The sequence below is a fragment of the Ambystoma mexicanum genome, chromosome 6q, assembly GCF_040938575.1.
Source record: "Ambystoma mexicanum isolate Mex_15411 chromosome 6q, UKY_AmexF1_1, whole genome shotgun sequence".
Taxonomy (NCBI): Eukaryota; Metazoa; Chordata; class Amphibia; order Caudata; family Ambystomatidae; genus Ambystoma; species Ambystoma mexicanum.
Window position 1 is genome coordinate 718,107,805 of NC_090937.1, and position 17,254 is coordinate 718,125,058.

Sequence of the window (17,254 nt, forward strand, 5' to 3'; positions counted from 1 at the left end):
GATACAAACAAAGAAAAAGAAAATTATTGTATACAATATTTTTACTTACAGATTTGTGTTTCTGCAAAACCGTGTAATTACGTCCATGAAGGTTTACAAAGCCGCAGGATGGGTATCAGTAGCTGTGTGCCAGTCACTTTAGTTCCAAGCACATTATACCTCATGCCACTTTATTGTTCTGAACACACTGTTCCAAAGTGGAACAAATTGATGTAGAATGCTATGTTTGCAACATGTCAAATTTAGGAGAACTAGGTTGATTCTTACACCACTGTCCATCCACCCCTTTGTAATCCATCTTGAGTGAAAATAGAACATGCTTTACAGGGGGGAAAGCTGCAGTGTCCAATCACAACAAAATGGTTTTGTGAGTGTGCAAACGAGGCCAGGCTGAGTTCTGTAGAATGGATGATAGGGGCTGGGAGAGAAATTAAAACACTGACAGCATGAAGTGGAAACATTGGGGAAGGGTCTTCAACACAATGACAGGACCGGCAAGCCAACAGCTGTGGCTTTGCAAATGAAGGGAAGACATGTTTGTCCTGTGAGAGCTTTACAAAAGAAAAATCTCACCCTGTTAATGTTTAGAAGCTAGACCTCTTGGCTTTGCCAAGGCTCATTTCTTTTGGGCTGGTAAACACCTGACAGTGCACACAGCATGCATTTCATACTGGTGTGAAATGCTTAACTTTCCAACACAAGTTTCAACTAATGTTGAGATGTAGCAAATCTGCTCCCAAACATTAAAGCTGAACATGGATGCAGCTCTGGGCTTCCATGCCCATCCCATCAGCAGATTGGTCTCCCTACTACTACTGTTCTTAGCGTTACTGCACTGGAGGGTTCCCCATAGCCAAGTTATAGGAAAGGCCCTATTACAAGGAAAATTAATAGACGGGAGGTAGGACATGACCGGGGTGAAGGCAACTAATGGTCTGCAGCTTTTAGGTCTGGAAACAGCGTTGGCTCTCTCCCAGAGCTATCCCTGCAGTATTTCAGAGGGCCCCTGGTGTCAATCCCCTGTTGCCTGATTCAGAAAGAGTATCACGATGAAAGCTCTGCTATAGGGTGTTGGGAGAGAGGTGCCCTTTCCCACCCCTCTCACCACTCCCGCACAGATGGATCTCACTTGTGCTGAAGGGGGGAGATGTACCCCCTCCCGCCCGACTGTAATCTGTGTCAATTACCTACTAATTACTAATAAGGAAAACATGTAACCAAGCCTTATTGAAGCGTAAAGACTCCATTTTCGGCATCGCACCAGACGCCATCTTTTACTAGGCCTAAAAATGATCTCTAAAAGACTGTGTCCCCCTCTGCCCTGCGCCTCACACAGCCAGCCCGGGTCCCCACCCTGCTGCCTCCTGCCAGCTTCGCACAAACCCTGGTCTCACGGAAGTTCAGCCATTCATTGTTGCAACCTTTAGGGCCGTCCCAGAACAGATGAGCTCACTGCGCAAGTCCAGAACAGGCCCCAGCCTGAGTGTGCATTTATCTCCACTAACCTGACCATGCCCCTTCTGACCCCCACCCTGAAAAGCCACAGTTCACCAGTCCCATGCCCCTCTGCTCTTTTGATAAAGATACACATCTGACCCCTCATGTTGACCAAAGAAATATACCCACTAGAGCCCCGACCTCAGACACTCATATTCTTCCTAATCCTAACACTTGTCTATTCGTATCATGAGGCATCAGGCAGATCAAAACCTCCAAGATGGGCACCTGGGTCGGGGACTTTAGGTTTATGGCTACTGGGGTGCAGTAGGTAGAATGTGTACCTATAACTTGCCAGTGAACTCTTAGAAGCACCCTCATTCCTTTCAGACTTATATGATTGTCATTTGTCTCATGCTCTCAGATCCTGTCATTATAGGGAGAGTATCGTTTTTGCTAACATGACCTTCTCCTCACGGAGAGGAGCCCAGCTGACCCACGTGCTACGGGAGTGACGCCCAAGCAACAGCCAATCCTACGTGGTCATCACCTAAATATCCATACTGTACTAATGACTCAACCCAATTGTATTGTAGAATAGTGTACTTGTAACGTGGCATCATCAATGACGATTTACCATCTTATAATGTGCTGCCCTTGTAATGTTTGGCAGAGCGCTCTCTGGGCAGCAGAGTTCTCTGCATGCACAATTCATCTTCTATAAACTTTGTTCTACTTGCAATCTATCTCCTGGTCTCATTCCCTACTGGAGTGTGTCCATTATTCTGAGTTTTGGATATTGTGTTGGGGAACGGGCGCCTTCAAGGGTCTGCCACGTTGTAGGTAGAAGACAATATTAACATTCAGTATCAAAGAAGGAAGAATAGGTTAGGCTTGTTGGGCCATATGAGGGCTCCTTCTGATACTTATTAACTGCTAACTTCTGCCGATTTTGCGGTTGGCTGTCGGGGGCATTTATCAGTCTTTCTTGGATATCGTAAGAGCACAACCGCAAGCACATTATACGTTAAACAGGAAACACAAGGCTACCTTCTCTGGGTCTGCAGGTACGTACCACTTCCTCAGTGATCACAATAAGCTCAAAGAGCACAACTGGCACTGCTCAGAAAGCAAGCAGCCAAGGCACCATTTAGAAATTACTAGTGGGTGCAATTTGCTGACCAGTGCCTCGATAAAGGCTTTTCTTTAATGTTCCAAAATGAAGCATACGATTTATCATTTAAGTGAAGTCTGTCCTTGGGCGAACATCTCAATTTGTCTCTAAAGTTTGGTAAAATGCTCAATGGCATCCATTTGCCATGTATGGCTCATAATCGCACCTCCAGTTATGGTGAGCTCTACACTAAGGAGCCAAGAGGCAGGGGTGGATGGACAAGGAAACTGCTTCCCGGGTGCAAGCCTCCGGGCTGTGGGGGAAGGGGAGCAGAGGGTTAAGGAGGGGCACTAAATGGCCCGTCACCCAACCTCCTGCTAAAGGGGCAACATGTTGTATAGGTGGCGTGGTGTGATGGTGGCATCAAAATGTGCTGACCTGGGGTATTTAGAAAGCTATCACAGGTCAACCAGGTCTTTCTGGTTGGCGACGCATGGCAATGGAATTGTTTCTGCAACTGCCTCTCTTAAAAGAGCCAATGTTCAGCAACAATGATTTCTACTGTGGTCCGTTTTACCAGTTGAGGCCACCGGTGAAACCAACTTCTCCAAAGTCTGTAGCTTCTCATTTAGCCATCTACGAGGGTAGGCGCGTTAAGCTAAAACAACTGAGAGGCCCAGAAATGTTAATATCCAAGGCCTGTAATCGACAATTGTGCCAGCTACTATGGTCTTTCTGTGGAGTGAAACAGAGAGGTCGGTAAGCTCCTTCCCTCGTCACATACGGACCTGCAGAGCAAACTATAATCAGGTTATAGATAATGGTGGAGAGGGCCAATTGAACCCGAGGTAAGATGGGGGAGGCATACAGGTTTTAACACTCGAATTGATTTTTTTTTAAAAAGCACCCTGGCATTTCTTTGCCTATCTGCCATCCTTGTGGCAGGACAAACGCTGGTTCGCTCGTCCAAGGGGAAGCCTTTCCCCCTTATTAACTTGACCATCGAAGGCTAATAACGGGCTGGTTGCAACCAATTTGAAACCCAAGCAGAGTTGTTGTGTCTTTATCTACAAGTCTAATTGTGTGTGTTTTGTTTGCCATTATGTGTCGATGGGCAAGATGGGCTGTGGGGGACAGCCTCTGCGTGAGGCCTCTCCGACTCCAGCCACATGAAAAATCTAAACCACTCAGTTGCCAGACATGGGATTTTCGCACCATGAAAACACCTAGAAAATAACAATACAAAAAGATAGAATTTCAAGTGATCTGGTAAAGAAGCAGTAACAGAGCAAAGGTTACATGGCTTGTCCGGCTAAGAGCAAGCAATGTAGCTTGAGTGGGAGTGAGGCAAGGGGCTCAAACACCACTAAAGGTCTGCTCAGCGATACTGCACTGGTTTGTGATGCAACTCTGGAGCCTGTATGTTTAAATAAATATGTGCCTGTCTTGGGGTTTCAGATCATGCTACAATGTATCTGTGATCCAAAGCTTACTTTTGGAAATAGCACTGTGATAATCACTCCTCATTACTGGGTGGGCAGCTCACAAATTAAGTTGGCACCAGTGACATCAGGCCAGCCAGCACTCTGCAAGGTCAAATCCCGGCATGGCTGGCTCCACTCTTCCCATAGCAGAAAATTGTGTACCAATTATTTGGGTAATAATAATAGGAGTTAAAAACAGGGAGGAATCTGGCATGAAGCACTACATAAAAATGGCTTAGTAATAGCTAAGATTAGCTGTCAGTTAAACAAATGGCAGCCACAACCAAATATCGAAAAGTGGGTATAGATGTGGTACCGCCATTCTACTCGTCTATCAAGCATAGGCCTGTGGACTCCAGAAGATGCGCCTTTTAAGTGAAATAGCATTTCAACTACAAAATGATCGCTCACTAGGAAAAGGCCCTGTGCCACCCTCTAGCCCCAGGGCACCGATTAGAGTACTCGGAAGACAGCGAGAAATGCAATAACTCTCCGGTACCAAGTGCGCTGGCTACGTTGTTTGCAGCGAGACTGCACGTTCACGTTCCCGGTTGACTTTCTCTAGCGGCACCAATATTTTGACTTCTTTAAAGTCCGGCGTGAGGATGATGCGAGTTTGCACGTCACTTGACACTGAGGGTAAACCAACAGGGGCTGGGTTTTAGACAGGCACAGCAGGTTTGAATGGAATGCTGATGCAACTTGCCCTGGGCCCTGCCTACAACAAGGGCTCAGCAAACATTCCTGTAAAAGTTATAGAACCCGCTCCCTCGCAGAGGTTTGGTTTTCAGAAGGGGCCTGGGTAATAGACCTGGTGGACCTTTGCTATACTTTTTCTCTGGCAATTCCGTGAATGTTTAACAGCAAAGGGATTAGATAACGGACAGAAGATGCATGCAGACATAGGAATGCAATCTGTGGGCAGTGTTTCCGCACTCGTGGATCGGTTGTGACTTTTTGATGCCTAATAAAGGATAGTGGTGGGAGGAGGATATGACGTCAATCCTACACCCCTTCCCCTGTGGGAAATTCTCTGTTCTGCACGCCTTATGTCCGTTCTAGCAAGTGGTCAGTGTTTCATGTGAGCAGTTGACATGAATGAGACTTTTGGCCCTTGCACTTGGAGGACAGCCTGGACATACTTCCCATCTGCATTGAGAAGGTGTCAGTGAGGGTTTAAGACAATTCGCGCAGCCAGGAATGCATAGTAAGAAAATGAAGCATGCCACTGCCTACTTATAATGGACTCTTGGTGAGTAAGAAACGGGGAGCTATGGTTATGTGGAGAACTGATAGCGCGAGTGGATTTTAATGCCGGGCTGGTAGCTTATTTTAAATGTTCACCCCAGTTACAAACAAATGTCCCCGTTTATTGTGCAAATAAACCACAGAATCATGTTGTGTGGACATCAGTCACAACTCATTGGCTGTCTCAAATTTGTATTGGAAATAAAAGGCAACAACCAAATACCCCAATACCACAGGACCAGCAATCCTGAACCCAATGGATCCCTCTCATGTATACACCCACTCCCCCTCTAACCGACTCACGTCTTCGGTGACAATCTTTTTATTCATCTCTCTCCAGTTTGCACTACTCGCATAATCAACCTTCGCAGAGGGCAGCAAGCCTCCTGCAAACATACTGCATTAACCAAGCAACAGCATTTCTAATTTTAGTCTTATCACGTACACCTGCCCCACACCATTGGCTAAGTAGTTGCAGCACTGGCTTCAACTGAACAATCTCTTCATTGGCTCCCAGTGGCTGCAAAGATCACGTTCCAAACCCGCTGCATTGTCCATAAGGCCTTCTGGGGCTTGGGTCCGCAATCCCTTCAACACTCCCTTCTGAAATACCTTCCTTCTCAAGCTCTTCGCTTTTCCACCTCCAACTCCCTCAGAGTCAGTCGCTTCTCCAAGCAACGGGTTGGTGGTAGATCTCTTTCTTCGGCTGGGGCCTCCCTCTGGAACAGCCTCCCTGCCTCTCTGAAACATCTTCGGTTCCGGAAGCACCTCAAGACCTTCATCTTTGCTTGCGTATTCTCTCTTCCTCTCCCCTGCTGATCTCCGTCTGTTTCTGCACCGGACACCTGGCTACCCTCTGAATTCGGGCCCAGATGCCTGCCCACCCAGCTGCACACCCACACTGCCCCTTGGCAACCCTATGTATCTGCAACCCTACAGTCCCCTTACCCGCACTTATTAGACACCCGTTGTCTGCACATAATTCTTGCACTTGCCAGCTACTGGCCGCACTACCAGTTTTGATCACGTGTCCAGCACTTCCCACTCCTCCCCTGCCCCTTGCACTTTCCCCCTTGCACTTGCATATTCTCAATGTCACTGGGCCTAGTAAGATTGTTGTTTTGTCCTCCCTAGTAACCCTCCCTTGTCTCGTCATGCCCTGAAACACTTGTGAATGGGTGCGATATAAATAAAATATCATATCAATGGTGGGCTCTCGCTTGTGGACAAAACACACTCCCAAGATTTCTCAGCCACTGCCCAGCTAGAAAGGCGACACTCAGAGCTTAGCTACTCCCCACCTACAAAAATCAACAGAAAAGGATTTGTATCTGCCTTCCCTTCAATCCCACTAACAATGCCCCCTCCCTCCCTCTTTCATTGCAAGGCAATGCGCAGCCAGGCAACCAAAATTGGCAGCAGCGGAATGTACACAATCCCTTCACAAAACAAGACTTTACATCCACATAATGTTCCATTCAAAGTTATTTTCACCGAGGGGTACTTTCCGTGGCTTTTAGTCAAATTAAAACATAGTGTGTATGTGGCTTTTTATGGTTCAAAATTGCCAGCAGCTGGGAGCTATTTAGCTCAGCATAACAGCCAAGGGGAGCCTGGTTAGCTTGAAACCAACAGCTACCAGACACTACTTCGGACTCCCCGGGCAAGTCATGACATACAAACATAGCTAGGTGATATTAACTGTGTAGGTTTGGGAACGTGTACAAAAAAGATTAAAGGGCAAACATAAGGAATATTGAACATATGATCTGCTATGCACTAGATCCGGGTTCCCTAGAGGTAGCTCCTGCCTAATGGGTGTTGCCTGATAACCAGGAGCTGATTTTTGTTCCTGGTCAACAAACCCCAATGTCGATCCCTTCTTTTTCTGCCTCATCAGTAAAGTGTCCTTGTTTTACAGGAGAATGTTAAGTGAGTGGTTAAGGAATTGGGCCGCTGTCTGTGTGATCCTCTATTCAATGCTACCCTACGTGTATATTCATGTACGCCATTGAAGAGTTGGATGAACCTTTATCTTACAGTGGAGCTGGGTTGCCTGCTGCTCCCTTCATTCGGTTGTGGTAACACCCACATGTAAGGCTATGCACCATTGAGTTTTGGTATTACTGAGAAGGCCTTTCAAGGGATGGGACTGAAGAGCAAGGAAACAATTACTGTCTCAAAGGGAGGTCTCTTTGGTGTAAATACTCACTGCGTATGTGCCTACGATGACTGACAGGAACTACGTGTCCTGCCACGCCTGTGAGCCCCAGCACCGTCCATGTGTCCTGTCCTATCCAGGAGGCCCACAGGATTTGGTGACTGCATGAGGCTGTAGACAAAGCCCCCCGCCCAGCTGTGCGATGTCCACTGCTAGTGAGATTAGTGTTAACAACATCTTCCATTTCTGCATTTTCGGCATACCACCTGCCTCTAATGTTTTCTTCCAATGCTTTTATTCTACTACATGTTGGTCTTTGTTGGGTCAGTCATCTTAGATGTTGATTATACAGTTATTTATGTGTATCAAGTATGCAAGAACTAGGTTCCGTTTGACTCATTAATAAATGCACACCTTCCCTGAGGTGTGTTTAGTGAGGTAGACAAATAACACGACACTATAATAAAAAGCACAAACTGCCATTTTTGTTCATGTTTTGCATTTACCCAGAGCCTTGTGACTGGTTAGGTTAGCCTTCCTCCTTTTCCCTATTCCGAGACGAGTGCCGTGAAACGTCCTTACTGAGATCCATTTTCACCCCTTCTCATATTGTACCTCCCCATTGGACTCACTTTCCCTCTCATGCCAATGGCTCCTTTGAACTTCAACGGTCCCACCAGCTAGGAAACCACAATGGCACACCAAAACATTTTGATCTCCTTTGGCTTTAATGGGGGCATCGCCAAAAGTAGCTGACTACACCCTTCTTGAAGACTTAACAGGTTGCGGGCATCCAGTCCAGTCTTTAAGTGAGACTCAGGAACACCTTTCTTAGGCGGGCCCAAGCCCCCAGACCCGTCAAGTTGCTGTTCCATGAAAGATGAGGAGAAGCCGCACATTCTCGGTTTAAACAAAACACCAGGACTACTCTGTTTCCTTCTTGCCATTCTGCTACTTGTGTAGTTTTGCTTTTCCTATTTAAGTGAAGGACTACAAGCACCACAGTGCACACACTAAAACCTTGATATTTATGGAGCTACTCAATCCTCACTTTGGCAAGGCGAGAGCTGGAGGCCACCATGGGTGCCCGTGCGCTGGCAGTCGCCCCTGTGTGTGCCTCGTGTTGCACTGAAGCGGGGTCTGCTTCATTAGGCAGCCGGTCCCGTGTAAAGCGCTCTCAGGGGCTGAGTGACGTGTGCTTCCAGGAGCCCGCTCCCGGGTGTGCTCCTGGTGCCAGCTAGCTCCCCATATTGCCCTCCCCGCCCGCCAGCCCGGAGGCTGCCTGTCCTGTGCTGACTCTGGCGCCTTAGCCCCCAGTTTGCGGAAGCAGAGAGAGGGTCAGGACGAGTGCAACGTGTCATTGTGGCCAGCGAGGGATGCACGGGCTGTCACTTAACTGCACCTCTGCCGCCACCGTGCCCAGGGACTCCCTGCACATGACATTATACCCACGGGGGCGGGCAGCGGGAGGGCTTCATGTGAGGGGGGGGGGGGCCTTGATTGAGTAACAGGGTGAAGTAGTGCAGGGGGGAGGGAGAGCGGGTGCATGGCTGGTAAATGCCAGAGGCCCGGGATAAGGAAGGAAGGTTACAGGATGGAATGCCCGGTGGGTAGGAACCTAGATTCAGTTAGTGGGCAGCACTCACCCCCCTTCTCGCCGATGGCTGGCTGCAGCTTGGCGGCTCCGATCACCAAGACGATGCCGAGGATGAACCACTCCTTCCGAACGCGCTCCAGAAGGCCCATCCTGCCGGTAGGCAACGCCTGGGCTGTCTCCCTGCAGTCACTGCCTGTGTGGGGCGGCGGGTGCACTCTACATCCCTCTCATCTCAGCGGCACCGGACAGGATCCGGGAGCAGGGAGCAGGCTCTAGCGGCGGCCGCCATCGCCACCGCACACCACCGAAGAGAGGCGCAACCCGACAAGCCAGGAGCAGAGGGAAAGCTGCCGAGGCAACCACTGAACACGAGCTGCTCGCTAGCGTGCCCCCCCTGAAACCACTAGCCTAGTTTCACAGACCAGTCTTTCCTGTCCGTGTCGCTGCCCACTTTCTTTTTTAACGCGGGGTCCTAACCCAGATCGTTCATGTAGGCGTGCTGGCTGATTCTTTGGCGCCTCTTTACGGAGAAATGCGGCAGCGCACTGAGTAGGTGTGACACACTCGCTGCTTGTGACGTGCGGAATCCAGAGCCCTCAGACTGGCTGCGTTTCATTCACTGCACGGGCACTGCCAGAACTTAGATTCGCCGCCAGTGCTCACCTGGAGAGCTCGGAGAGGCGCACTCCATGATAGATCCTCAGACCCACCACCACAGATGGAAGTGTAACATACATCTTTGGTACGCAACTAGTTCATTTTCATTTTACATAGCAGGGCTAACCCCTACTGGCCATCAACCTCTACACATAATACCCTGTGGTGGCCTTAATGAAGACAGGACTCAGTATGTGGTAACTGTGGGATTTATTAGATACCGGAGATAAAGTAATCAACTTGGGATTTGTAATGTCCAGGGGCAAGGGGGCACAACTGTACTCACATACAGTCTTGCTCAAGTAGCTGCTTCTCTGCTGCTTGCATGTGTCCTTCAGTAGGACACTCAACTCACACCAGAGACTCCAGGAGGCTGTCCTCAGCCATGGTGTTACGCTCTGGTGTGTGTGTATGTGTGTGTTCCTGGGTATCCAGGCCTGGGAGCCTGAAATCTACGTGTTTCAGGAGGAACGCGAGAGCAGTCCTTTCACTGCGCTCTCCCACCCGCTTCTGGCTCTACACACATTCCCTCGTGCCTCTCGCCAGGAGTTCTCGCGAGATCGTCTTCGCGCGATCTCGCAACAGGAAGTCCCCACGCACCTCCTTTGGTGGGAAAAGGGACAGGTGATCAGTGCATAACAAAGTCAGAGAACTTGCTGGGTTTCTTTCTCTCACTCTGTGGTCTTCCTTGTTCAGAGGGTGGCCCTGAGTGGCGACGTGGGGAGATTCGGGTGGATCGGGTTCTCCTTGTGTCATTTCTCTCTGTGCTCCCTCAGGTGGGGATGACGGGCTCATGCCTGCAGGTTCTTCGTGATGCTGCGTTCCCGATGAGTTTTCCCTGGTATGATACGGGTTGCTGGACGGACTTTGCTGGGCCAATCCTTCTCCTGCTTCCTCGGATGGGTAATTGGTAGATTCTCTTCTGTGGTACATGGCCACTCTTTCCAAGTTCCACCGCCTACCATCGCTGGTGCATATGTGGTTGGGTCCCTTTGCGATGACCTCTATGGGTCTACTGTATCTGGAGCCGGTCATGGCGTTTTTATGGTGAAGGCGTATTTTTACCAGGTCGTCTTCGCTAACTACTGTGCGTTGAGCGGCCCTGCGTTTGTGTGCTTGAGCCTTCATCACTTCCTTGTTTCTCTGCATGCGGAATATTATGCCTTGCATGTCCACATCTTCGTCTACCCGTACTTGGTCGTAGGCCTTCTGGGACTGCTCTTTCGTTGGGCCATCCTTCACACACCCACTCTGCCACTCGGCGGAGGACTTCGCCCTGCTCATATTCATCTTGTCAGTGGCCGTCGCTTAGTTCCATAAAATCACCATTCCTGAGATCCCCTATGGAGGCCACTACGCATTCGTCCTCCAGGAATGTGGTTCCTGGGGCATTTTGGTTCAGGAGCCTAGACATGCAATCTGCTTGGGCATTCTCCCAGCCTGCAATGTGGGCTATCTCATAGCTGTATTCTTGGAGTTTGGCGGCAATTCTGGCCAGTCTCTGTGTGTTGGTCTTTGTGCCACCTGGGCTTAGCATGTGTATGAGGAGTTTGTGGTCGGTGACCAATCAGAATTTTGTACCCCAGACATACAAGCAGAAGTATTCTATGGCCCAGGCACACGCTAGCATTTCCTTTTCCACTGTGGAGTAGTTCTTCTCCGATGCTGACAGGGCCTTTGAGGCGAACGCTACAATGTTCTCAGTGTCACCCCTTTTTTGGTTTAGGGTGGCGCCTAGCCCATAGGCGCTGGCATCGGTTGTGATGCATGTTTCCCAATTCTGGGTTGAAGGGTTTTAAACAGGGTGCATGGAGGATCCATCTCTTGATCTCCTTGAATGCTTTGTCCTGCTGGGTCCCCATGCATAGCTAGCACCTTTCTTCAGGAGTTCCCTCGTGGGAGACATGGTTTCTGAGAATCTCGGGACAAATTTTGCATAGTACTCGGCAAGCCCCAGAAAGGACCGGAGTTCGTCTTTAGACATCGGGGCCAGTGTCATGATGCCCACCCCCGGGCATCCGGACCCAGCCCAGCAGCCTCGGGAGCAGGCATCCAGACATTTATTGAGACCCCAGCAGCCACGGCTGGGGGCTATCTGGGTTCAGTCCTGAGGCCTTAGGCACCAGGCTCATATTAGACATCAGTCCTGGTGCCATAGGCACCAGGCTCATAGACATTACTTACTTCCTGCAGACCATGCTGCAAATTAATCAAAGCCCATGTGAGGCCTGGATGGGACTATTTTATTACAGGGACTATTTTTTACTCGGGTTTGGTTCTGGAGAACTTCTTACCTGGGACTACTTTGCAGGCTATTTAAACTACGCCCGAACAGCAGCCCATGCTTCGCGTTATTCTGCACTCAGCAGCGTGACGCTCACCGTGCCTGCAGCATCCAGTCCTCTGCCACGCCCGCCTCGAACCTGGACACCATCCTAGAAGAAAGAGAAATAAGAACAAGAACTTACCTTTTCATTTTCATCTGTTCCCGAATTCGCTGCACTTCAGAATTGGAAAAGACACGTTGGAAATAAAAGCATTGCATCGCTAGCAGGCGCCGCGCCATACTTACCAGTCTGCATCTCCACGGTTCAGCGCTGCAGCCATCATTTCATCACTGCATCTGTGGAACCTGGAAGGGACAAAGAGAACAAGGTGAGCCGGGTGCTAACAAAGACAATCAAAGCAACTATATTATACTCACCAGAGTTACGGCTCCCCTAGGCATCTTTCATCGGCGTTCCACCTCTTTAATGCCGCACCTGTGGGAGGAAAGAACACTTTTTAAAGACCTTTATTTCGATTTTACCGGACAACGCTGGGTAATACAGACTCTTACCCACGCGCAACCTGCAGCACTTCAGGTGAACTTTTCTCGGATTAAGCTGCAATACAAAGGGATAAAAACGAGCGTTACAGAACGTGAAGCCCATCTACAAATCCCCACCCAAACGTTATGGAGACCTCAGAAACTGACCAACTGGCCCAATTATTAGGGGAACTTAGAGCGGAAATGCACTCCGCCCGTCAAGAGACTAATGCCCTCAGGAGAGAACTGATTGTGTCAAAGGAGCGCACTGATGATCTTGCTAGGCAATTGCTGCAAAACCAAGCTGGGCAAACACCCCTACCTGGACTTGGGGGGAATCCAACCCCTGTTTCATCGAGCAATCCTGTGCAAGTGATTTTACCAGGAACTATCCCTTTAGCTCCACCTGAACGCTTTGCTGGGGACCCAAAAAGGTTCGCAGTGTTTAAGAATCAATGCCGCTTGCACTTTTTATGCAGACCTGGAGCCTTTCCGAATGACCAAGCCAAAGTAGCCTTTGTATTATCATATCTTAGTGGCAGCGCAGCAGATTGGTCCATTCCACTAGTCAACCAGGATGACCCCCTTCTCCGGGATTTTCAAGTTTTTCAAATGAGCATGGAAAAACTATTCGCCAGACATTCACAGGGACAGGCCCTGGATAACGAACTCTTATCCTTACGACAGGGTAACCAGGATCATTTAACCTATATCGCAACTTTCAATAGGTTGGTGGAGGAAACCGGATGGCCTGAGGAAAAGCGAGTTACATTATTTCATCGCGGACTTCGGGGAGAACTCAAAGACGTCTTGGCTCAAGTTGTGAACCCACCTCAGGATTGCGCAGAGTAGTGGTCCAGCTAGACCATCGACTCCAGAATAGAAAGGCTGACCGAGCCAAGTTCGAGAATCGGGTATTAGTTAAACCCAATGTTGTCTCCAAAGGGACTGATGCATCTGAACCTATGCAGATCAGGGGGGTTAGATGACCCTTAACGCAAAAGGAAAGAGAAAGGAGACGCCAGATGCAATTGTGTCTGTGCTGCGGAACCTCAGGACATTTTCTACGGGATTGCCCTGCAAAACCACCCAAGAAGGTGGTAGGAGTTGCTGATAAAGGCCAAAGAGAGCCCGATTCGGGAAACGACCACGCCCGACAAGCGTAGAGGTCTGCTTGCCGAGCTTGAAGAAGGACACTCAGACCTCGCACCTCATCATACCAATGGTCCTTGTTGATCCAAAGCAGCCATCACGTATGCACGCAGTAAGGGCATATATTGACAGTGGGGCCGTAGGAAATTACATGGACCACGATTTGGCTTCAAGGATGAATCTACCTCTTTGCAAGAAGACCACTTCGGATGTCATCACCACAGTCGATGGAACTGAAATAGCCTCAGGGCCTGTAACTCATTCCACTACAGAGATGACACTGTTGGGTCAAGACGGGCATCGAGAAGCTATTGTGTTTGACTTAATCAAGGCCCCGCAGTTCCAAATCATTCTGGGAATGCCATGGTTAGAAACACATAACCCTTGTATTGATTGGCGAGAGAAGAAAGTGACCTTCCCGGATTGTGCACGTACCTGTTACCCGAAAGAACCTTTGAACAAAGGCCTGGCCACAGTTACTACCCCGGTTGTGCAGTTACCTCAGGAATATCAAGACTTTCAAGATGTTTTTCAAAAAGAACAGGCAAACACATTACCGCCTCACAGACCATACGATTGCCAAATCAACCTCTTACCAGGTGCACAACCTCCTTGCAGTAGGATCGACGCCCTTACTGAGCCCGAAAATCTTCACCTACGACAATACTTGGATCAATATCTTGCTAATGGCTTCATTCGGCCATCCAAGTCTCCCGCATCCTCAGCTTTATTCTTCGTGCCTAAAAAGGAAGGTGACCTTAGAACGTGTATAGACTACCGCGCGTTAAATCAGATTATGGTAAAACACCGATACCCCATGCCTCTGATCCCCGAGTTACTAGACCAAGTAAAGGACGCTTGCATCTATACCAAGTTAGATCTCCGAGGGGCATATCATCTGGTACGTGTAAAGAAGGGCGATGAATGGAAGACCTTTCGCACCAAGTACGGATTATTCGAATATCAGGTGATGCCCTTCGGGTTGTGCAATGCACCAGCAGCCTTCCAGTATTTTATGAACGATGTCCTTTGTGAACTCATTGACGTCTGTGTTGTTGTATACATAGACAATATTCTAGTGTACTCCTCCTCAGAATCAGTCCATGTTAAGCACGTTCGTGCAGTCCTTAAGAAACTACGCCAGCATAAGTTATATGCAAAATTGGAAAAATATGTTTTTCATACTGCAGAAGTCGAATTCCTTGGATTCATCCTGACTCCGAAAGGGGTCCGAATGGACTCTCGAAAGGTGGACACAATTCTCAAGTGGCCATCACCCAATTCAGTTAAAGGGGTACAAAGCATGTTTGGATTTGCTAATTTCTACCGCAGATTTATTCCGGACTTCTCACATGTGGTACACCCCATCACAGCACTTTTGCAAAAGAACAAACGCTTCTTGTGGACTGAAGAGGCTGAAAGAGCCCTCCAAGAATTGAAATTGAAATTCACGTCTGTGCCTGTCTTAAAGCATCCAAGCCCCGAACTTCCATATATAGTGGAAACCGATGCATCCAGTTTAGTCATGGGAGCTGTCCTATCCCAGAAGGATCCAGAAACCGGTCAACTTCATCCAGTAGCATTTTGGTCTAGAAAGTTCACGGCACCCGAGTTGAACTATGCGATCACCGATAAAGAATTGTTAGCCATCAAATCAGCCTTTAAGGCTTGGCGGCATTATCTTCTCGGTGCCAGGCATACCATTACTAGTAATCACAGATCACCGGAATCTGCAGTATTTAAAAACAGCCAAGGCCCAATCATCGCGTCAACTTCGATGGGCATTATTCTTTGCCGAATTCGATTTCATGATCACCTATCGACCAGGTTGTAAAAACGGCAAGGCAGATGCATTATCCCGAATAGGAATGGGAGAGACATATTCCAACCCGGAACCGGTGCCTATAATTTCAGAACAAAGAATCCTCGGCATAATTACGCTACAGACTTTAGAAGACATTCATTTCAAAATCCAACAACTTTTCGATCCAGCAGCCCTGCAGGACTGGGTAAAGAAAGGCCAAGACTATTCTGTCATCAATGATCTACCTTACTATCAAGGGCGTTTATTTCTACCTCATAAGGAACTACAAGAACTAGTCATCTCCAATTATCATGATGCTCTGATGGAAGGACACCCTAGTATCGCAAAAACCGAGGCTAAAATTAAAAGACAATTCTGGTGGCCCACCTGGTGAAAAGACGTAAAGTCGTTCGTGCTGTCTTGTGGTATCTGCGCCCAAAACAAAAGTCAGAAGAAAAAACCAGCTGGCCTTTTACAACCGTTGGATATTCCGCCTACACCATGGCACACTTTGTCCTTATACTTTATTACCGATTTGCCTCCATGCAATGGATTAAACACCATTCTAGTTATCGTGGATCTTTTTTTCAAGATGGCCCACTTTATTCCGTTAAAAGGATTACCTTCTGCTTCAATTTTGGCCAAGGAATTTCTCGAAAACATTGTGCGAATCCATGGATTTCCTTCCATATTGGTCTCTGACCAAGGTAGTCAATTCATTTCGCAATTTTGGAAGAAATGTTGTCAATTGGCGCAAATCGACGTAAGGTTATCAACCAGTCACCAACCCCATACCGATGGTCAAACGGAGAGGACCAACCAGACTCTCGAACAATACCTACGTTGCATGCTACACCAAACCGAAAACAACTGGAAGGATATTTTATGGATTGCTGAATACGCATACAATAACTCAGTACATTCAGGAACCGGACAAAGCCCCTTTTATACTATCTTTGGGCATCATCCTGGAACCTCAGAACTCGACTCGCCTCAACACTTAGAAATGCCTGCAGTAACTCACCTGCACTCTACTATTACACAAGCCTTTAAAGAGGCATCAAAACATTTGAAACAAGCAAAAGACAAATGCCGATCAACATAGGAGTGACACTCCACCATACCAGATTGAGGATCAAGTTTGGCTGGCTACAAAACACATACCTCTGAAAGGAACTCGAACTTTTAATCCTCGATATTTGGGACCTTACACCATCAAGGCCATTATCAACCCGGTGGCCGTCAAATTGGAATTACCCTCTAACATGCGGATTCACCCTGTCTTTCATGTCTCACTTCTAAAACCAGTTCAAGCTGGGCCTAGATTAGCCAAACCACCCGACCCCATCCTCATAGATTGGGAACCTGAATTCGAAGTTGAAAACATCCTGGACTCTAAGATGGTTAAATCAAAGCTTTTTTATTTAATCGACTGGAAGGGCTACGGAGCACAAGAAAGGTCATGGGAGCCTAGGGACCACGTTCATGCACCTCGATTGGTGAAGAAATTCCATCGGAACTTCCCAGACAGACCGGCTGGGGGCTATCTGGGTTCAGTCCTGGCGCCTTAGGCACCAGGCTCATAATAGACATCAGTCCTGGCGCCATAGGCGCCAGGCTCATAGACATTACTTACCTCCTGCAGACCATGCTGCAAATGAATCAAAGCCCATGTGAGGCCTGGATGGGACTATTTCATTACAGGGACTATTTTTTACTCAGGTGTGGTTCTGGAGAACTTCTTACCTGGGACTACTTTGCAGGCTATTTAAACCATGCCCGAACAGCAGC

At 48.3% G+C, this 17,254-nt stretch overlaps 1 protein-coding gene across 3 annotated transcripts in view; it reads right to left on the reverse strand.

Moving 5' to 3' along the window:
* Positions 1 to 9,574, reverse strand: part of SLC10A7 (solute carrier family 10 member 7) — a 1,071,777-nt gene extending 1,062,203 nt beyond the window's left edge. For 2 of the 3 annotated variants that reach the window (XM_069631239.1, XM_069631238.1), the window contains exon 1: positions 9,091 to 9,574. In XM_069631239.1, the coding sequence (XP_069487340.1) occupies positions 9,091 to 9,190 (100 nt within the window). In that variant the 5' untranslated portion in view covers positions 9,191 to 9,574. The remainder of the gene's footprint in view (positions 1 to 9,090) is intronic. The other variant, XM_069631237.1, reaches the window with a different exon arrangement.
* Positions 9,575 to 17,254: the final 7,680 nt, after the last annotated feature.